The sequence below is a fragment of the Pelodiscus sinensis genome, chromosome 32 (assembly GCF_052426305.1).
Source record: "Pelodiscus sinensis isolate ZL-2025 chromosome 32, ASM5242630v1, whole genome shotgun sequence".
In the NCBI taxonomy this organism is placed as follows: Eukaryota; Metazoa; Chordata; order Testudines; family Trionychidae; genus Pelodiscus; species Pelodiscus sinensis.
Window position 1 is genome coordinate 1408533 of NC_143083.1, and position 22743 is coordinate 1431275.

Here is a 22743-nt window from a genome sequence, read left to right on the forward strand (position 1 = left end):
TCCTTCCGCTCCCCCGTAACGGTCGCGCCGAACGCGCGTCACCTCACGAGTGGTGGGATGTCACGTGACTGTCCTCGCCCAGCTGAGGGGGCCGCAGGGAAGGCGCGCGCGGCGGTCACGTGTTCCCGGGCTCCCTGTCGCCCCCCTCCCCTCCGGTCGGTCGCCTCTTGCCTCGCCGCGCTGTGAAGAGTCAAGATGGCGGCCAGTCACTACTACGGGCTCGCGCCTGGCGTCGCCGCCGCGCCCCAGTACAGGTCAGTCCCGGGAGCTCTCGCCGCGCGGGCCCGCGCCGCCTTCCTCAGCGCGCCGAGGCCTTGGGCCGCTGGCAGCGGCAGCGAGGAGAGTCGGGGTCCGCCCCCCCCCCCCGCTGCCCGCCTCCATGGCACCCCCATCACTGCCCCCCCGCCACCGGCCGTTCCTGACTCCTCCCCATGGCGCTGCCCCCCCCCCCCCCGGGAGCTCGTCCCGTGAACCTCCTCCTGCCGCCCCCCCCCTGCCCTTTGCACCACCCCCCATCTGCCCCCCCCACCAGCCACTGCTGCCTCCATCGCTGCCCCTCAGTCTCCTGTCCTCCTCCTCCTCCTGTCCCCCCATCGCTGCTCTCCTCGTCCTGCCCCACCCATCGCCACCAGCCCCTGACTTCATCACTTCCCTCCTCATCCCTGCCACCCTTCTGCCCCCAGCCTCCATTGCCATTCTCCTTGTCAGTGCTGCCCTGCTGCAGTCCCTATCCTCTTTCTCCACTGCCTCCCTCTTCATCCCCCCACTCTGTACACTTGGGGGGTTGCCCCCCCACTCCTCTTCATCCCCTGCCTCCACCCACATTGGCTCTGCCTTCACCTGTCTCCCTTTAATTGTTATCTTCCTCATCTCCTGACCCCACAAAATAGGATCTCATTTCACATCCTGGGTCTTGGCTCTCCTTCCCCGTTCCTCACTTCTCCTCCTTCCTTACCTCCCTGGGAACTTGTTCCTTGCAGCCATTCTAGCTGGTTCACCTCCTTCTGTCATTTTATTGCCTTCAGATACTGAAGGGTCCTTCCCTAGTACCTCTTTTCTTCAGACACACTGTGGTGGTTTCATGCCCTCAACCCTTCCTCTGATTTCCTTTTCCTGCTTTCAGAGGTTGCCATCTTCTGCACACACATCAGTGGCTTTGCCCTTTTTTCAGATCCACCAATTGAGACTTCCTCCCCAGGTATCTTCCTTGCTCTATTCCCACATCCTCTAGGGATGTGAAGGTTTAACAGGTAAGACTCACCTGTTAAGGGTGAGGCTTATAGGTTAAGATTTACTGGTGGGGCTGGGGCTGGAGCTTGCTCTGGACAGGGGCTGCTCCAGTGCAGCTCCTCCCCGCTGCAGGCCCACGTGCCCCGCAGGCAGGGGCTGCTCCAGCCGGGAAACCTGAGCAGCCCTTGCCTGTGGGGCGTCCTTAGCCCACTGCAGACAGGGAGTGATCTGGCGTCCTGGTGCAATCCTTGCCTGTGGTTCCTCCCGGCCTATCACAGGCAAAGGGCTGCTCTGGCTGGACTGAAGCACTTGCCTGTGGCGGGGAAGTGGGGTGGGCAGGTGCTCTCCAGCCCAGCAGCTAGTGGGGGGTGTTTGGGGGGGGTGCACTCCAGCCTACCAGCTGGCAGGCCTTCCCAGCTCGTCCCCTTTTAATTGGTTAACTGGTTAAACAATACATAGAATTTTTAATCACTAACATCCACCACCAGTGGAGTTTTCTCACATGATTAGCCTTGTGCTCTCTTTAATCCTTACTACAGTATTCATCCCTCTAGTCTGTTCTCCTATCCACTGGGGCTTTTGCTGACTTCTTAACTACTTGTCATTCTCATGGGCTATGTCTAGACTGGCATGATTTTCCGCAAATGCTTTTAATGGAAAAGTTTTCCGTTAAAAGCATTTGCGGAAAAGAGAGTCTAGATTGGCAGGGACGCTTTTCTGCAAAAGCACTTTTTGCGGAAAAGCGTCCGTGGCCAATCTAGACGCGCTTTTCCGCAAAAAAGCCCCGATCGCCATTTTCGCAATTCGGGGCTTTTTTGTGCAAAACAAATCTGAGCTGTCTACACTGGCCCTTTTGTGCAAAAGCTTTGCACAAAAGGGACTTTTGCCTGAACGGGAGCTGCATAGTATTTCTGCAAGAAGCACTGATTTCAGACAGTAGGAAGTCAGTGTTCTTGCGGAAATTCAAGTGGCCAGTGTAGACAGCAGGCAAGTTTTTCTGCAAAAGCAGCTGATTTTGTGTAAAAACTTGTCAGTCTAGACACAGCCATGGAGTCTAAGATTCCACAGGATTCCCCTTATTCATTGCATGGTGAAAAGTCTCAGGGGGTAGCCATGTTAGTTTGTTGTTTTTGCAGATATGAGGAGTCCTGTGACCCCCTAGAGATTAACAGATTTATTAGGACATAAGTTTTTACGGGTAAAAACTACTTCATCAGATGAATTACAGTGGAGTTTACAGAGGCAGGGACGTATATATATATATATGGACAACAAAAGGAGTACCCTCTTTCTTTCGTTGTCCTTATATATACCCATGCTTCTGTAAACTCCACTCCAATTCATCTGATGAAGTGAGTTTTACCCACAAAAGCTTGTGCCCTGATAAATCTGTTAGTCTCTACTGTGCCTCAGGACTCCTTGCTATTTTCCGCTATTCCTTGTTATCTTCAGAGGACTGTGGCTTTTCCAGGAATTTCTTTACTAACTTAACATGCCCCAGTATGACCAGGCTGTTGCTTCCCCAGGGCTTTGCTTGCTTCAAGGATTTGCTCTCCCAAGGGGCTTTCATTCTCCAGATTCTTCTGATGCTTTTAAGAATTTCTTCTGTTCTCCCATCAATCCTCAGAATATCTCATCTCATTGTTAGGGGGTGCTCTACATTGAGGAATTTTTTCCTTAGACACACTGTCATATCTCAGGGTGCCTTACCACCTTCAGAAATCTCAGTTCTCCATGCTTTTGTTCTCTCCTTGTTCAATATACTGCTTTTCCCAAGAATGTGTCTGGTTCCCTATCTTTCTCCCTTCCCTCGCACTCTTCTTCCTCCAGGACTCCCTTCTTTCTCTTCCCTGGAATGCTTTGTCTCTCCTGTATATTCACCTCTCTCCCTTCCAGTGCCAAGCCTCTCCAAGGATCCTCTCTGTTTTCCTTTTCCTGCTTGGTCACTCCGTCTTCTCAGAGGATCCTCTTTATTTCCCCCTCACTCCCACCTTCCATTTGCTCACCCATTTTTACAGTCTTTCACAGTGTACAATGGTTGTGTTAGCCAGCCAGTTCAAAAGCACTACTCCATGAGGGTAAGACCCTTGTGTGTGGATGAACTCAAGTTCCTTATTTCCAGGGTCCCACCTCACAGTTGCTCTGAAATTACTGCTGTTTATAATCTTTGAGTTTTTAAAATATTTCACCCTGATTTTACCCACCTCTCTGTTAATATTTTTAATAGAGGGGGAGCATTCCATGATTTTGGTAAGTGGTCAAGGGCCCCGCTTTTACAGAGGGGTGCAGGGTGTGGGATGGAGGTTGAGTGCAGAAGGAAGCTTGGGGTAGGAGACTGGGGTGCAGGAGAGTTTGGGTGAAGGACAAGGTTTCGACCTGGGGCAGGGTCTTTCAGTGCAGTGTCTGGGAGGGGGTATGGATGTAGGAAAGGATTCTGGCTTGGGGAGGAGTATAGGAAGGGGTGCAGGGTCTGGGAGGGAGTTGTGACCTGGAGAACGTAGGCAAAGTGGAGACAGTGTTTGGGTGGTGGCCTGGGTCAGGTAGCTGGGAGGAAGAGAGCAGGTGGGTGCCAGGTGCAGGCTCTTCCTGGGGTGTGTTTACCTAGGTGGCTCCCAAGCCAGTAGCCCTGCAGGAACCTAAGACAGGCTCCCTGCCTGTCTGCTGCAGCTCTTGGTTGGTCAGCTGGCTGCTCCAGCTTCTCTGCTCCAGGCACTGGAGAGAGAGAGAAGGCTTCACATGCTGCCCCTGCCTCCAGCAAAATTTCTCAGCTCCTGTTGGCCAGAAATGTGCTAATGGGAGCTGAGAGATTTTACTAGGGGGGCCAGAGCAGCATGTGAAGTCTCTGCTTCCCTTCCCAATGTCCACAGCAGCCAGCTCTTTAAGCTGTGTGGGCTGCTCTGTAGTAAGGGTCCTGGTGAGGTGGCTGTGGGCCAGATGTGGCAGTTTTCTTTTTTTCCTTACCAAAATAGCTCCCAACTGGAGTTGTAGGGAGGCAGCAAATCATGCAGTTGGAAACTCTTCTCTACCCCAGTATTTCCAAGGAGGTTTGCGTGTGTTCTTTTCCCAGCCCAGCTCACATCAGAAACCAACATCTAGCCAGATGGTATTTTTTATGGTATTCATGCAGCTATTGCACTTAGGTTAAAAACTACAACTGCAATCTTACACTATCGAGAGAGTTGGAAATTATTCACCATTGCAATTAAAATCTTGTAAATTTCTCTCAGCTTTTCCAGTGGTGTTGGTGGCTACTTTTTTGGTCTTAGGATTTTTAAGATATGTTCCAGAGTTGGTGGAGAAAGACAGTGGGCATTTGTGAAGTGTGTGAGCTTTTGAGAAACAATGCACTTGATAGCTGCAGTCATTTGGCTGCTTCTTGAACAATAGTATTTTGCTACTACTGCTCGTGGCACATTTTCATTAATGGAAAGTGCACGTGTCACTGATGTGATTCGAGCAGAGAATCTGACTTTTTCAATTGTATTTGCATTCTTAATATCATTTTTGACAGGCTGTTTGCCAGTTCTATCTTTTGTGTACATATAAAGAGGCCTAGTTGCATATTGTTAATCTTGCATAGTCTTATCTTTCTACAGAAACATTTTTAAGTACTGAACCTATGTTTTCAACCTGATGTGGAAAATACAGTAATTACTCATTTAACACGTGCCCACTTAACACATTTTCACACTAGCATGATTTTTTTGGGAACATTTTTTGAATAACACGAACGTCCCCGAAATAACACAAAAATAATCAAGTGGCAGACTACTTCACATTGCGGGATAAGTTGGTGAAAACAGTGGTAATACGCATGAGTGGATGAATACACGTGGTCACAGCGCTTCTCCACTCACTCACATGTTTATCTTTGTTTTAACAAAGCGTGGCGACTTGTGTTGCTAGATACCTAATGTTGATGACCCAGCACCAGCAAAAAATTGACTTCGCCACCACCACCTGAAACGCAACCCCTACTTTTTCCATTATTTTTAATGGGAAAATTGACCCCGCATAGCACGTTTTCGCTTAGCACGAACATTTTCAGAAACACATCTATAGTGTTAAATAAGGAATTACCATACTGTGAATTTTAGAGAGAAAATTCAAACAATTATTGTCACTTTTCCACTCATAAAAATAAGTTCCTTAAAGCATTTTAAGATGCTATACTTCTATAAACATGAAAAGCCAACATTTGTCTGAATCTCTCTATAAAAACAAATTGTCCTGTGGAATGACAGAGTGATGTCATCACGTCATCTGCATCCTCATGCTGCTGCTTACTTCCGTCCTCAGCTGCTTGCTGTGGCCAGCCTCACACCGTCCCCTCCAGCCATGGGCTGCTCCAGCTCCGGCTTCATGCCTCGGGGAGGAAAGGGCCTGCACTTCCGGGGAGGAGCTGCTGGGACTGGGTCCCCTCCTCCATCTGGGTCCAACCCACCTGGCCACCCCGTGTCCTCTGGGGGAGCCACTGCTGGAGTGCTGCATTGGTGAGAGCCACATATGGGTGCTCCAGGGAGGTGGGAGCTGCACAGCCTCCTTCCTCCTCCGCCCCCCCCCCCCCCCCCCACCCCTGGTCTCTTGCCAGTGAGTGGGATAGGGATACAGAGGGTGCAGGAGCAAGCTAGGGGCACGGTGTAGAGCAGTGGTCACCAACCAGTAGATTGGGATCTACTGGTAGATCTTGGAGCCTCAGACCGGTGATCTTGACAGGTTTGGCCAAGAGGTTATCAATCCCAGCACTTCAGCTGCCCTTCCCCTCACCCAATTGTTGCACATCTCCTGCCCTTTGCCTTGGAGCTGTCCTCCCCTCAGGAGACTCTGCTTTCTGAGCAGGGCAGGGGAGGAAGAAGAGTAGACACTGATGTCAAGGTACCCCACTCCCATCCTGTATCCTAACTCCACAGAGCAGAGAGGGGGCACAACAGGACTTGGGATGGAGTTTTCTGGCTGCTTTTGGGAGTAGTGCAGGGCCAGGACAGGGGTAAGCCTGCCCCACTGTGCCACCACCCAAGAGCCACCTGCGGTAAGCAGTGCCCAGCTGGTGCCCACATCCTGAAACCCTACTCCAGTCATGAACTCCACCCTGCACCCCAAGTCCCTGCCCAGCTCCGAGCACCCCTGCATCCTAACACCCTCCCACAGCCTGCACCTAGAACCCCCTCGGACACCTCAACTGCCTGCCCCAGGCTCAGCTCAGCCCTTCATGCTCCATATTCCTTAATCCAAGACCAGAGCCTGCACCCCAACCCTGTGCCCCAGACTGGTGAACGCGAGGAAGGGTAAGGGAGGGAGGGAGAGAGGGAGGATGGAATGAGCAGGAGAGGGGGGCCTCACAGGAACACAAAGGAGGCGGGGCAAGGGTATTTGGGTTTGAGGTAGATCTTGGATTGCATTTAAACTCAAAAAGTGATCTCGTGCTCAAAAAGGTTGGAGACCCCTGGTAGTACGCTGAGCAGCCAGGGGGAGGAGAGGGTAGTGGTGCGTGGAATGGCCCGAGGGGGTGGGGGTTGGCAAGTGTAGCAAGCAGGGCACACAGTCCCCGATTTCATTTATAAAACCATAAATGCAGCTGCTTTCTCAGTGTTCTGGTTTGGTTGATAAAATGTACCACAGCTGCATGTGTGACACCACCATAAGTATGAAGATTTGAACAGCTTAAGTGCTTTCAAGAGCACTTTGTGATAGCTGCTTGTCATAGAATCATAGGACTGGAAGGGACCTTCAGAGGTCATCAAGTTCAGTCCCCTGCATTCATGGCAGGGCTAAGTGTTATCTAGACCATGCCTACACCGCTGTTAAAAATATCCAGACACAGAGATTCCACAACCTTCCTAGGCGATATATTCTAGTGCTTAACTATCCTAAAAGGAAGTTTTTCCTAATGTCCTACCTAAACCACTCTTACTGCAATTGAAGCCCGCTGCTTCTTGTTCTATCCCCCATGGTTAAGAAGAATTTGTTTTCTATCTCCTCCCTTGTAATAACCTTTTACATACTTGAAAACTACATCCTCTATTCTCTTTTCCAGACTAAACCATTACAGTTCTTTCAATCTTGCCTCAGAGGTCACTTTTCTAGACCTTTAATAGACCTTTAATAATTTTTGTTGCTCTTTTCTGGAGCTTCTGCAATTTATCCACATCTTTCCTGAAATGTGGTGTCCGGAATTGGACTCAGTACTCCAGTTGAAGCCTAATAAGCACAGAGTAGAGTGAAAGAATTATTTACTTGTGTCCTACTTATAAATGCCAGCATGTTTGTTGCCCCCCTCCCAAAAAAAGCAAACGTGTTACATTGTTCATTTTGCTTGTAATCCACTATGACCCCTAGATCCTTTTCTGCAGTACTCAGTCCTGAGCAGTCACTTACCATTTTGTATCTGTGCAACTGATTGTTCCTTTTTTAATGGAATATTTTATATTTGTCTTTATTGAATTTCATCCTATTTATGTCAGACCGTTTCTCCAGGTTGTCCAGATCATTTTGAATTTTAATCCTGTCTTACAAAGTACTTACATCCTCTCCCAGGTTGGTATCATCCAGAAACTTTATAAGTGTACTATTACATTATCTAAATCATCTGTGAAGATACTGAACAGAACTGATTCCTCCAGGATCCCACTTGTTATGCCCTTCCAGCATGACTGAAACATTGATGGCTACTCTCTGGGAACAGTTTTCTAACCAGTTATGCATCCATCTTATAATAGCTCCATCTTGGTTGCATTTCCCTGGTTTGTTTATGAGAAGATCATGTAAGACGGTATCAAAAGATTTACTGAAGTCAAGCTATACCAGGCTTGTTACTCTATCAGGTTGGTTTGACATTATTTATTCTTGACATATCTATGCTCTTATTTAATCAACCTTATCTGTTGACTTTAAGACAATTAACTTGTTTAAGAATTTTTAAACTTATTTTCCTATTTTAGCCTCTGATTCTGCCTCATTTTTCACTGACATTAACAATGATAGGCGGCCAATCACCACCAAACTTTCTGGCTAGTCTTAGGATTTAATATTAATATATTCTTGCACATCAGAATAACGCAACTTCTGTAAGTAGAATCAGATACAATATGGATGTTTTGTGACATTTAACTAATTTACATATTTTCACGTTGTGTTTCTGCTTGGTTGATGATAGTTGAAGCTCCCACAGCACATTAAATTTAAATACATACTTGTAAATCTAGTACCTATTTCTCATTATCTTAAGTATAAAGAATGTGGTGGTATGAGCATCATAAAGATAGCTTAATAGATGACTTGATTTTTATGACACCTACCTACCATCTAACAAATTTGTGACACTACTATGAAAGATAAAACCTCGCAATTAAAACTGCGCTCTCCAACTTTGAAAAAAGAGGGTTTCCCACTTCAACAAATTGTGGCTCTTTATTCTAAAATGAAGCTATTGCACAGATCCAAGGCTTTAGAAGTAAAGATATGAGCTGTAACTATTTCTATAAGTGTGCAGAAGTTCAAAGTCACATTTAATCCAGTTTTGGAGTGAAATGAAGTATAGGGTATTAAAAACTTTGTAAAGTACTTGACCACCCGGTCTGATTAGGGTTTTAAAAGCTGAAATGGGAACCTTAAATGCTATATGCTTACCATCTGATAGCTAGAATGTTGTGACCCAACAAGTAGATTTGCTCCACTCTTACCAAAATTACATGCTGTATTGCATTACATAGATGACAGATCATCTTTTTAGATAGTCCCATAAATGTAGCAAATTATATCTTATTATAAGGTTAAAAACACTGTCCCTTAGTTGCCAGAACAGATGCAAGTAGAAGCGTTGCATTCTAGCACTGTTACTGAAATGGGAAATCCCCTCTCACTCCTCAGTGTGCCTGACCATTGATCTACTGCTCTTAGCCCTTGTCAAAGTATAATCTTAAATCTAGATTAGGGATTTAAGGACTAGTCGATTTCCCCCCAGTGCTGCCTCTAACAGATAGAGGCAGCAAAGGGGGGAAAAGAGGGGGTACTTCAAAGGGGCAGTGCTGCGCAGCTGAGCCCGGGGTAAGCTGTGCAGCCCTGCCCCTTTGAAATGCCAGCTCAGTGTTTGAAAGGGAGAGTGCCGCACAGCTGAGCCTGGGATTAGCTATGTGGTGCTGCGGCACATGGAGCCTTGGGTCAGCACTCCCAGCTGATCCTGGGCTCCAGACCGGCATTTCCACAGAACCCAGCTGACCCTGGGTTCTGGGGAAATGCCATGCAGAACTGCGGTCAGCTGGGGCGTCCCCAGCTAACCCCAGCTCTGCGTGGCATTTCAAATCGGCAGCGTGGCATGGAGCCCAGGGTTGCCTGGGAATCCCTGCTGACCCCAGGCTCCATGCTACACTGCTGCTTTGAAATGCACAAGAGCCCCTGCTGGGAACTCTTGTACATTTCAAAGCTGGCACGCGACCTGCAACCTGGAGTCAGTGGGACTTCCCGCTGGCCCCGGGCTGCATGCAGAGTTCTGCATTCCTCCTTTGAAGTGTACAAGAGTCCCAGTGGAGGCTCTTGTACATTTCAGAGGAGGAATGTGGAAGTTGCTATCGATTAGTCGAAGTTGAGTAGTTGATGGGAATTCCGTCAACTAGTAAAATAACAGTTAACATTATTTAGGGAATCGGGTACATCATTCTACTGGAGTGGGAGGCATAAGGAAATATATTCTGTGCACATCACTTGCTTGAAACAATCTGCGTAATTTAAGTCTTGGAAGGGTTCAGTCTTGGCCAGTTTTTTGTCATTAATCCCCAAATTTGTCAGACACCACAATAGCAAGGTGATAAGAGAAATATACAGTGGGGTATCATCAGCATAATTATGATAACCCAAGGCCTATCTCTCAAAAATCTCTCCCAAAGGCAACATATAGTTGAAAAGCACCGGCGTCAAAACCAGCCAATGGGGAACTTCACATGCAATCCCATTACAGGCAGACGGAAGATCACCCATCACCACCGACTGGGAGCACTCTGTCAGGTATGACTAACACCAGTTCAAAATGGTCCTGGTCATACCCAGCCTGGCCTTCAAATGATGCAGTAACATAATGTTCCACAGTATCAGGATGCTGCAGATACCAAACTATCAGTAATGAAATGCCTTTCCTAGTAATATTTAGGAATATTAAGAAGCGTGTAATTTGTTAATTGTGTAGTCAACAAAAATTTTGTCAACTACACGATTAATTAATAAGGGTTTGCATTGTAAACACTTCATCCCAGCTCAAGCCAAGTCTCAGCAACTACCCTTGCTACAGCTCTGCATTAGAAGCACTTTAAGAGCTGGTTTGGGGGCAGGCTGGCTTGGTCCAGAGGTAGTTGTCAGAACGCAGCTTGACCTGGGACTGAGCCAGCTTATTGGCCAGCCTGCTAAAAATGTATTTGAAGATCCATGGGAGGGGGAATTGTGTGTAGCTGATAGCCTTAACTGATAAGCACCTGTTTATTGGTTAATCGTTTAATCAACTACACTGTTACATCCCTACCATGCCCCTTAAAACCAATGTTGACTTGTAATATAGCTTGGTGTGTATTTTAGGAAAAGTTATCTCTTTACCTAATAGCTATGTCTAGTGCACCAAATAGTTCATACTACAGAAGACAGTATTGCATCTGTGATTTAAAATGTTTTTAATTAAGAACTTTAGACAGACACATTATTTCATGTGACTGATTCGGTCCTAGGGCCAAATCCATTATAATTTGAGTTGGACACAGAACATGGTTTCTAGAAAAGTGTTCCTTATTTGATGTTTTTAGGATGTCTCAAATTACATTAGTATTCTAGTAAGTGTCAGGTGTCTTTCTCCCACTTTTTACAGGATAGGAAATTGAGTAATTTTGAATAATGAAGGTAAAGAGAGTTTTATTTAGGAGAATATTATAGAGCAACAATTACAATGAAATTTCAAGGCTGTTGTGTAATTTATCCTTGAGAAAAATTACTGAATGTAACAGAATATATTTTTTAAAAGAATGGTAAACATTTTAAATATTACATGTAACTCAGAATGAGGGATCTAAAATCCATTTAATTGGTTAACTGGTTAAACGTAGTGCTACTATGTTAACCCGGGGGTGGACAATAATTTTCTTGGGAGACCACTTCACAAATTTTGGTCCGTGGTTGCGGGCCAACTATAGATCCCCTGAAGGAACCTTGGGCAGAAGGAGCTACAGAGAGAGACAAAGAGAGTGTGTGAAAGAAAAACTCTTTGTGTGTGAGACAGACTTTGTGACACAGATTGAATGGGTGTGGCAGTGTGTGTGACAGTGACTGTGTGTGGGGGGGGCACAGAGATAGTGTGTCACGGACTGGAATGTGTGATAGTGACACAGTCATGCTTTGTATCTTTAAGGGAAATCTGTCCTGCTCTGTTGTCTCCCTCATCTCCCACTCTGCACTCCTCTGAATCACTTAGGGTATGTCTACACTACCCTCCTAGTTCGAACTAGGAGGGTAATGTATGCATACCGCACTTGTTAATGAAGCCCGGGATTTGAATTTCCCGGGCTTCATTAGCATAAGCGGGGAGCCGCCATTTTTAAATCCCCGCTGCTTCGAACCCCGTGCAGCGCGGCTACACGGGGCTCGAACTAGGTAGTTCGGGCTAGGGTGCCTATTCCGAACTACCGGTACACCTCGTTTCACGAGGAGTAACGGTAGTTCGGAATAGGAACCTAGTCCGAACTACCTAGTTCGAGCCCTGTGTAGCCGCGCTGCACGGGGTTCGAAGCAGCGGGGATTTAAAAATGGCGGCTCCCCGCTTATGCTAATGAAGCCCGGGAAATTCAAATCCCGGGCTTCATTAGCAAGTGCGGTATGCATACATTACCCCGCTAGTTCGAACTAGGAGGGTAGTGTAGACATACCCTCAATGTTCACAGTTCAGATTGGAGCAGCTCTGCTGTGTATCTACTTCTCCCTGACCTATGCTCTGCAGGAATCGGGCAGAGACACACTCTGACTTCAACACTGTCCTCTCTCCTTCATCCCCCCTCCCCCCGCCCACCTTCCCATTCTGCACAGCTAGCAGGAGAATCCTGAGAGCATCACAGCTACAGGACAGAGACAGATTGGGGTGGAGGGGCAGCTCAATACATGTTGCTGGCAATAAGAATGCATGCTCTGCTAATCAGTTGGGTGGGCTGAAGAGAAATGCTTGGTGGGCAGGATCCAGTCCCTGGGCCTGATTTTGCCCACCTCTGGTTTAACCAGTTAACCAATTAAAATGTGGAGGGGCAAATCCAGGCTAGTCCCACCCCCTGCCATGGTACCAGAAATGGCAACCCTGGGAAGGGCCGCCACTTCTGGCCTCATGCAGAGCTGGAGCAGGTCTCCACTTGCGACGGATGGGGGACTTCTGGGTACCAGTTAACTGTTACCTGGTAAGCGTCATCTGTTAAGGGAGATGCTTTTCTATTCACATCCCTACTCAGAACCTACATCTTGACTTTAATATAGTTAGGGATATTAAAATCCTATTAAGTAAATGTGTAACTGCTGAAATTTTCAGCGGTTACATGTTTACATGCAGGGGACAGTTGGGTCCCTGGAAGCCGATGCATGTAGGGAGCAGGCTTTTAAGCTGGATCCCCGCGTGTACTAGGAGACTCCGTATAACCATGAAGGTTGACCGATGAGCCTGGGTTCATCAGTTAACCGTGTACACGGTGCACTTTTGCATCTCTAGTATCAAGAAATATGATCCAAAATGAAACATCAGCCATAAAAGATCTGGATAAGGAGAAGTCTGGAGATTAATGTGAGAACAGAGGCACAGGCAGGAGAAACAAAAATGAAACTGAGCAGCATATTCCAGAAGTCTTGAGGTCTTTCTGTGTGTAAGCTTCATTGATTTGAGATCAACCATACTATTCTCTCACCAGAAAACAAAAACCTAAAATGGCAGCAGACCGTAAAAGAGACCCAGTATGGGACTGTTTTAAAGAAGTTTCTCTACCTGTGGGTAATACAAGCATGAGTGCAAAATGTAAACACTGCAACAAAAAATGCAAAGCCTGGTTTCCCAAATGAAGCAACATCCTGAGAAGTGTTCCTTCTCAGGAACAAGCTGTGTTGAAGATGATGAAAGGAACATGTCTGAACATGCAGGAGCTTCAGGTTGGTAAACTTTTTTATTTCATACTTCTTTCTTAAGGACTATCTGTCTTCCTTCTGGATTATTCTTGCATTTTCATGCTTGAGTACAAAATATAGTTGTTGTTTTATGGCACTATCATTTTGATGCAGTAGTGATAATAAAATAAACAGCTGAAATAAGCAGATCTTGCTTTTACAATTTCACCTTTAAAGTAGTACTGAGTGTCAGTGAGTAATACTAAATGAACAATATGAATAATCATTAAATAACTGCATTGACTTATTTTGTTTAGGAGAGTCCATCCTCAACATACAGGATTCTGAAAACTATCCACCTTCAAGATCACCATCTTTTTCTATAGTTTCAGAGTTATCTGCCAAGGATAGAGGCCCAGTCACATCATGTGTGTCACATTGCTACAGTATATCACCTGTAGCAAAAAGAAAAAAAACCTCTATCATCCAGAGACAACCAAGATAAGTTTGTGATAAGAACCAGCAGATTAGAAAGAGGTAATGGATTAAAAATGTTGCCCTATTTGTTTATGCAACAGTCTCTTCTTTCCATATGATTGAGAACCCACACTTCATGAACGTGGTTCAATCATTAAGACAAGGATACAGTCCACCCAACAGAGCAGATGTTGAAGGCAAATTGCTGGATAAAGTGTATGAAAGAGAAATTGAGCAGTGTGCAAAAAGACTAGAGGGTAAAATGGTTAACCTGGGTCTTGATGAGTGAAGCAATGTCCACATTTATCCTGCTTATGTGCTTGTGTGACAATAGAAGAAGGGAATGTTTTCCTAAGGAAAAACACACACAGCAGAATGCTTACAAGAAGTAGCAGTAAAAGCTACAACAAACTGAAATAAATTCAAATGTCTAGTATGCAGCTTGGTCACAGACAAAGCTGCAGATGTATCCAAGATTAGAAGAAATTTTGAAGAGTGAAGAGAGAGTCCCAAGCTAATAACATATGATTGCAGTGCTCCTTTGATGCACCTCCTAGCCAAAGAATTCAGTGTTCCAGAAATAAAGGCTAATGTTGAAATGGCAAAATACTTCCATAACAAACACTTTGTAGCAACTGCTCTGAAAATAGTGGGAGGAACCAAGCTAACTCCTCTCCTTCCCCTGCCCCCCCAAGACTTGCGATGGAAGTCAGTAGTGGACTGTTTCGAACACTATATCAAGACCTGGCCTAATCTGATAAGTTTGTGAACAAAATCGTAAAAAAATAGACAGTCACAGTCAAAATTCTCAGCATTGGGCTTAGAGAAATGTTGCACACGTGCTGAGTAACCCTGAAGCCTATTTCTGTAACCTTGAACAAAATACGGGGAAATAGCTGTTTTATTGCTGATGCTGTTGAAATTTGAAAGGAGCTGAGTGAGAAATTAAAAGAGAAAATGGCAATTACAGAGTTCAATTATAAGCATTAAAAAAACAAATATGACCAGCACCATCTCCAGCTTATTTTACTGCAAATATTCTCAATACTCAGTATCAGGGTCAAACCTTAACTGATGAAGAAGAGGCGTTGGCTATGACATGGGCATCCAGCAGTCCTCTCTCCATGATGCCAACTATAATAAATTTCAGAGTTAAGGGTAAACCACTCAAGAAATATGTTTGCTGATGATGTTTTAAACAGTCACACCAGTGAATTGGTGAAAGTCACTTAAGCAGTTGGATTCAGAGACTGTTGAAATGATGATCTCACTTTTAACAGCAGTAGTTTCTTCTGCTCATATAGAAAGAATATTTTTCTTCCTTTTGGATCAATTCATTCCAGACTGAAAAATCTTTTGGGATCTGAAAAAGCAGGAAAGCTTGTTTTTCTTTTCCAGATTATGAACAAACAGGAAAATGAAGATGAAGACGACTGAGCTAGCTGTAGAAGCTAATATTTTATGTTTCTCATGTTCTTCTGGCTGACAGTCAATTTAATTTTATTAAATATTTCATGTAACTATTTTAGTTAAAAACAATTTTAACAAAAACAAGCCTAATTTTAAAAAACTCAAATGTTTAACTAAATTCAAAAATTTGTTTTGTTAAAATGTTTTGTTTGCTGTTGAAGAAAAAAATCCAGAACACATAACGTTGTTGCTTTAGTTAAATAAAACAATTTACATGTCTGTCTGGTGATATTCTCCTTCTAATACAGTATGGAAAGAAAATCCTCCAAGTAATGATTAACCTATTGATATGGAGATTGTTCACCTCCCAATGACTTCATATGTACCTGCTTCAGTTATCTTTGGTGAATGAAGTAACCAAATAGTCATTCATTTTCTGATATAGCTGTACAACTAATCTGAAAAGTTTTCAAAATAAGTCACTTTAAAAATGTATACCATGTATCCTCTAAAAATGAAACCTACATTTGTCTCTGAGTTGTGAAGAATATGTATTAAGACTGTCACAACCAACAAGGCCACACTTTTATGTAGAAAACAATGGTTAAATTGAGTCTTCCTGACTAGTGATTTAAATCAAATCCACCCTTTAAATCTGTTATTCAGAAATCTATTTTGTATTCTTGATGTTTGCCTGTGTTGAGTCGTAAATGTTAACCGATGAACCTAGGCTCATTGGTTACCCGTGTACACAGTTACACTTTCACATCCCTAGTTTTGATTGTATATTAATTTGCTTTCATTATATTGAGTAAGCAAGCACCTTCTTGCAAGTGTGTGTTTATAGATGATAAATAACTGAGCATTGAGAGTGTTTTTGGTCACAAGCAGGCTTTATTTTGGTTTCTGTTTACATTTGGAGATTCTTTCTCATACTTATACAAATATAAAAGTGTAAAAATTAGTTATCAATTATGCAATTTTTGTCTTAATTAGTACTATTAGGATAGAAGGATGAATGGAACCACAAAACACATGAAGTTATTTCTCACGCTGTATAACTCTTTTAAATATACCAAATACACAACAATATAACATGCACAATTTGATGTGCTTATGGGGGAGAAGAGGGGTGTCAAAATAGTAATATTGAGTTTAAAATTCTAGCAGAATAATATTCTGCATACACATATGTAGCTCCCATTACTTCTAGCTTTAATGGACAAATGTGGTCTTAAGGTGGTACAGTACTCAGAATTCCTTGGAGTCAGAGTGCAGCGAGAGGAAGTATGGGCCAAAGACTGAAATGCTGCCTGTGCGATAGTATAGTCAGTTTAAATTCCTGAGACGCAGCATCACACAAGATGTCTAGCTGTAAAATGGGTATAATAGCGCACATTTCCTTGCTTTCAGGGGTATTGTAAAAATAAATTAACATGAAAGATTGTGAGATAGAGGCTGTGTTGCATTGGAGGAGTGCTGGCCAGCACCTCGTGACTAAGGGGTTAAACTCAGGTAGCCAGCAAGGGTGTTGACAGGAGTCCAGAAGAACTAATGGAGATACAGTGCTGAAATTCGAATTGTATTTAGATACCTTACCTGCTTGCTCTCTTAGCATCTTCTAAGTTAAGGGCTGGAGGGAGCAAAATGCAGTAATTAGAATTACCAGGCTTACAAGGAATATTGAGTATAGAAGTGGACTGAACCAGGAAGGGATCATGAGTAAATAAAGGAAAAAAGTGAATTTAGTTGAGATCAGGGTTTTTTTTGTTTTGTTTTGGTTGCTTGGTTAACCTTCTCTATGTGAACCTATGCCTTCTCTCCCCCATTCACTGCCTAAGAGAAGTTCTCTGTGTTTTTTACTTAGTTGCTATATAACACCTAGCAACCAAGTATGCTTTATCAAGAATATCTTTTTTGTTAATAAAATCACCTTTTTTAAGGCAATGATTTGATTCTTGGCTCCTGGAAAGAAACAGGAGGTCAGTCTGTGTGTATATATGCAAGCCTCAGACTAAGAGATCAGCTATCAGAGACCACAGTCTGTTTTCTCTTTTTTTTTTTTTTTCCTAGCTCTCTTGTGGTAAAGGAGCTTGGGGGTACCCCTTTGGAAGAAGTCCAAGTGCTTCCTTCCTGGGTTCAAGAAGAAAGGGTTTTTTTCTTATGTTTCACTTGGTGGTGGCAGCTATCCCCCTCAAAGTCAGTGAATCTGTGACACTGGGGAGTTTTTGTTAAGTAGAGCCTATTAGAAGCAGTGTATTTAAGGTCTCTTGTGGGCCCCATGTTTTGCACTCGGCGTGCCATAGTGGGGAACAGCTCTGACAGAGGCCATATGAGTGCTTAACATAGCATATTAGCATATAGGCTAGGTCTACAATATACCCCTCTGTTGGCAGAGGGATGTAAATAAAGCACATTGAAAATGCAAATGAAGTGGGGATTTAAATATCCCGCACTTCATTTGCATAGTCACGTTCTGACACTGTTTCGAAACTGAAAATGTGGTTTAGACGCAGTTCTGATGACAGCGGGGTGATTTTTCGACAGATCCTGTACTCAAAAAACAAAGATAGCTTCCCCAGTTATCACCCCTGGTATCGTTATCTCATAGATACTAGCCCTCCCCCTACCCCCACCCCCTTTCTGTTTTAAATCTGATTTGTCAGTTTTATAATGTGTTCACTTTTTTTCATTGTATTCCTTTGCTATATATGGTCATGCCAATTCTCTTCCAGAATTGGATCTGAGGAAGTGGGTCTGTCCCATGAAAACTCATCACCTAATAAACCATCTTGTTAGTCTTTAAAGTGCTACATAGTTCTCTAGATTAAGAACAAGTAGTGAAGTGTAATACAAAGTGGGGAATTTTAAATAAATTACTCTTGGAATTGTGTACTTCAAAGAATTCTTGGGTTTTGTAATTTTGTCTTAATGGATACTACATTTAAATTACTGGGGTTTCCAGGCGTAAATGCTGTTGACCACAATGTCTTGCTCTTTAGAGATTGATTAACATTGTCTGCACTAAACCTGTATCGTGTTGTGGTGTTAACATGTTGAAGAGAGCGTGTATATTTAAACAATTGCATAGCAGGATATAAAATAATTAAGGTTGTCACGTGATTAAAAATTAATTGCGATTAATCATACTGCTAAACAATAATAAAATACCATTTATTGGTATTTTCTATAGTTTCAAATATGTTGATTTCAGTTATAACACAATACAAAATGCACAGTGTTCACTTTATATTTTTTATTACAAATATTTGCACTGTTAATATTTTGCAGTTTATCTAATACAAGTACTGTAGTGTAATCTCTATATCATTAAAGTTGAACCTACAACTATACAAGTATGTCAAAAAAATAACAGCATTAAAGAAAAACGTCCACTCAGGCCCAGTCTTAGGGCAAAGTGACCAAGGCAGTTGCGTTGAGCCCCGCGCCTTCAGGGCTCTGCGCCAGCTCGCTAGCTGTATTTATCCTCACACCACCTGTGTAAGGTATCCTGAGGAAATGAAACACAGAGGATAGGATTCATGAGGGGGTTTTAGGCAAAGCAATGCTCAGTATTGAGAGGGAAGCTTGGAGAAGGTTGTGCATTGTCCGTGCACTCTGTCAGCATCATGGCGGAGCCCAGCGACTCTCTTGTCCACCTCCAGCAGCCCCCCAGTGCTGGCTGCACCAGCCGCCAAACTCATTTGCAGGGATGCCTGCAAGTTGTAGGAGATTATCGGTCAGTGGGTCTGGGAGGTGCAGCTGGGCCAGGGTGGGGAGCCTGACTGCCGAGGAGGGTCCTGTGGTATGGGGATGTGCTGGCAGCTGGACGTACCAGTGTTTGCTCTCCATGGGCTGGAGGCTATTCTCACTGTGGTGGGTGCACCTGATTCTGCAGTGGCTGCAAACTTTATTTCTGAGGCCCCAGTGGGAGCCACCTTGGGCCGTGCAAACTCTCTGGCTGGGCTTGCTCTCAGTCCTATTTCTTGTTCAACCAGTCACTCAGATAAACAAGCTTGTTTACATTTGCAGGAAATCATGTTGCGTGCTACTTCTCCACAATGTCCCCTCAATGTGAGAACAGGAATTCACATGGCACTGTTGTACCTGGTGTTGCATGGTATTTACATGTCAGATGCATTAAAAATTCATGTCCTTTCATGCTTCAACCACAATTCCGCAGGACATGTATCCATGCTGATGATGGGATCTGCTTGATAACAATCCAGAGCAGTGCAGACTGATGCAAATTCATTTTCATCATCTGAGTCAGATGCCACCAGCAGACGATTGATTTTTTTTTTTCTTTTATTGGTACAGGTTCTGTAGTTTCCACATCAGAGTGTTGCTCTTTTAAGATTTCTGAAAGCATGTTCCACACCTTGTCATTTTCAAATTTTGGAAGGCAGGTTCTTAAACCTTGGTTCAAGTGCTGTAGCTATTTTTAGAAATCTCACATTGTGTTTTGTCAAATCTGCAGCAAAAGTAAAATGAACATGTGCTAAGTCATCATCCAAGACTACTAAAACATGAAATATATGCAGAATGCAGATAAAACAGACATACAATTCTCTCCCAAAGAAGAAATTTGTCACAAATTTAATTAACATACTATATTTTTATCAAGTGTCATCAGCATGGAAACTTGTGCTCTGAAATTGTGGCCAAAGCATGAAGGGGCATATGAATGTTTAGCATATTTTGTACAGAAATATCTTGCAACCCTGGCTACAAAATTCCTACTCTAACTCTTCTTCTTACATCCTGGTGGCATAGTAAAGCAGAAGCTGGAAGCATTATCTTTGGTAAATGTAAACAAGTTTGCCTTATCAAGAATTAAGACTGAGTGGACTTATAGGCTCTCAAATTGTATGTTGTTATGTTTTTGAGTTTAGTTATATAATGTCTCCTTCCCCTCCCTCACACACACAAAAATCTGCATTTCTAAGTTGCCCTTTCATGGTAGAAACTGCACTTCTCTGAATTGAACTGAAAAATGTATGATGTCTTTTGTTTTTACAGTGCAATTATTGAATCAATTGGTATTCTGTTTTTATTAGTTTTTTAATTGTGTGAATTAACTGTGATTAATTGACCATCTTAAAAATTACAGTATTTAATATGTGCAAAAATCTCCTGATATTTATTGGAGAAATAACCCACAATGAAAGGTAAACTGAAGGAATCCAAATCCTTTCATTCTTGTGCTAGATCCTCTGTTGGTACATTAGATTTTTGTTCTTAGGCTTATTGTTGGACGGAGTTCTGTGTACACCTTAAGTGTGTTAGGCTACGTGTACACTGCAGTGCTATTTCAGAAAGTATCCCAAAATAGCTATCTCGTGTCTTCACAGCAAGCCCGTTATTTTGAATATAATAGGCTCACTATTATGACGTCCTTGTAAACCTCATTCCACGAACAGTAAGGGACGTATAGATAGCGCCGAAGCATGAAATTAGCTATTTTGAAGTAAGATCAAAAGATATGCAATTTGCAGAGCTCAAATTGTATATCTTATTTCTACCTACGGTGCAGTGTAGACGCACCCTTAGAGGCAATATTTTCCCCCCATGTCATTTACCCTTGTACTCCAGTATAACCTTTGTGCTATGGATATTGTGACAAAGCTCTCATGAAAAACAGCATCCTGTGCTTCCTGGCAGATTTTGCTTGCTCAGAGGCTCACAGCAGCCCACAGTTTTAGGGACCACACCTAGGCCTTTAGTCTTCTGTTTGTTGAGCTCTTTTAATCATTGGCCAGCCTATTAGTAAAAACAGAGAATAAACTCCACAATCCTTTTTCCTGAGTGGAAATGGGGAGAAGGCTGTTGGTGGGGAGGGTGGACCCAGGGCCCTGTAATAACAGCTGCCTGTGTGAATCCCCAACACCTGCTAGAAGACAGCTCTAAGACTGCTGGGCTACCTTCCCCAGCATTTTCCTTCTCTCTGGTTTGTCCTCCTAGGCTACGTCTACACTAGCATGATTTTCCGAAAATGCTTTTAACGGAAAAGTTTTCCATTAAAAGCATTTTCGGAAAAGCACGTCTAGATTGGCAGGATGCTTTTCCGCAAAAGCACTTTTTGCGGAAAAGCGTCCGTGGCCAATCTAGACACGGTTTTCCGCAAAAAAGCCCCGATCGCCATTTTCGCGATCGGGGCTTTTTTGCGGAAAACACTACTGTGCTGTCTACACTGGCCCTTTTGTGCAAAAGTCTTTCAAAAAAAGACTTTTGCCCGAACGGGAGCAGCATAGTTTTTCCGGAAAAGCACTGATGATTTTACAATAGATCGTCAGTGCTTTTCCGGAAATTCAAGCGGCCAGTGTAGACAGCTGGCAAGTTTTTCCACAAAAGCAGATGATTTTGCGGAAAGACTTGCCAGTCTAGACACAGCCCTAGTGTTTGGTTGTCATGTCCTTTCCTCCTACTCTCAGCGTTGCCCTCCTCCATCCTCTCAGCTATATGAGTGCCCCAACTGTAGGCAAAGTTTCTTTTATAGCCAGTCTGACCTGGTTTTCTTAATTACCCCAGCTGTCCTAATTAGTCTAGGCTGGCCTGACTCTGCAGGCCTGCTCAATTAGCCCCAGGGATTCCATTGCCCCCAATAGCAGAAATGCAGGTGCAGCATTCCCTGTCGCACTGGGGCCTGGCACTGGGGAGACACTAACCTCCCCCTCCACCGCTGCCGATCTCCTGCCATGCGAGGAAGCACACAGCCCGGTGCCTCTTCCACTGAGGATTCTGACCCTGTTCTTGCTCCTAACCCCCATCCCACTCTTGTTCCCTGCTCAGACCCTCTCCCAACTGAATTTTCCAGTCCTTCTCCTGCTCCCCTTCCTCTTACTCCTTTTCCTAATCCCCCTTCTCCTCCTCCCCTTACTTCCTTAACTCTCCTTTCTCCTCTCCTCTCCCTGATCCCCTTCCTCACCTCTGCCCCCGGGGCTGCCATGTGCAGTTCAGACGTTGGCCCCTGAGAGGTGGTTTTAGTTTCTTCTGCTCCCAGTATGTCTGGGGCTGTTCTCCCTCTGCTACTGCCTCTACCATCTTCCCAGCAGGGACTTCAGGGTCCGTGCTTTCCTATGTTGATTGGTTGTGGGGCTCGCAGGGGAGTCTGGCCCAAAGACGTTCGAGGCCTGAGGCCACAACGTCCAATGCGCTGATGGGCAAAATGTGCAACTTCTTAGAAGGCATCCATGGTTCCAAGAACATGTGGCTCTTGCCCTTCAGCACCGGGGAGACTTCCATTTCATTCTCCAGACTATAAGGGCCATTTTGGGGGATGGTAAAGGGACTGGGCCACGGGAGGATGTGACCTACCAGCGGGCCTGCAGCTTCCATGATGTCCTCACATTTGAGTACGGTCAGTTTACTGTGGGGCCCAGTGGGGACTGCCAGCACTCCTGCCAGCGAGGAACTTCCCCAGCCCTCTCAATGCTGCCTTTCATCCTTGCCACTCTGAACACCTAGGGCAGTAGGCTGGGTGTCTGCCAGGAGGAGGGGTATTCTGTCATTTTCCTGTAGGAGACC

General features: G+C 44.3%; 1 protein-coding gene across 17 annotated transcripts in view; it reads left to right on the plus strand.

Moving 5' to 3' along the window:
• Positions 1-114: 114 nt before the first annotated feature.
• ZFR2 (zinc finger RNA binding protein 2) overlaps positions 115-22743 on the plus strand; it is a 119852-nt gene continuing 97223 nt past the window's right edge. For 9 of the 17 annotated variants that reach the window (XR_012896744.2, XR_012896743.2, XR_012896745.2 and 6 more), the window contains exon 1: positions 115-254. Coding sequence is in view for 5 of the 17 variants with exons in the window: in XM_075903323.2 (XP_075759438.2) it covers positions 196-254 (59 nt within the window). In the remaining 12 variants the exon portion in view is untranslated. The other 8 variants (XM_075903327.2, XM_075903332.2, XM_075903328.2 and 5 more) reach the window with 8 other exon arrangements.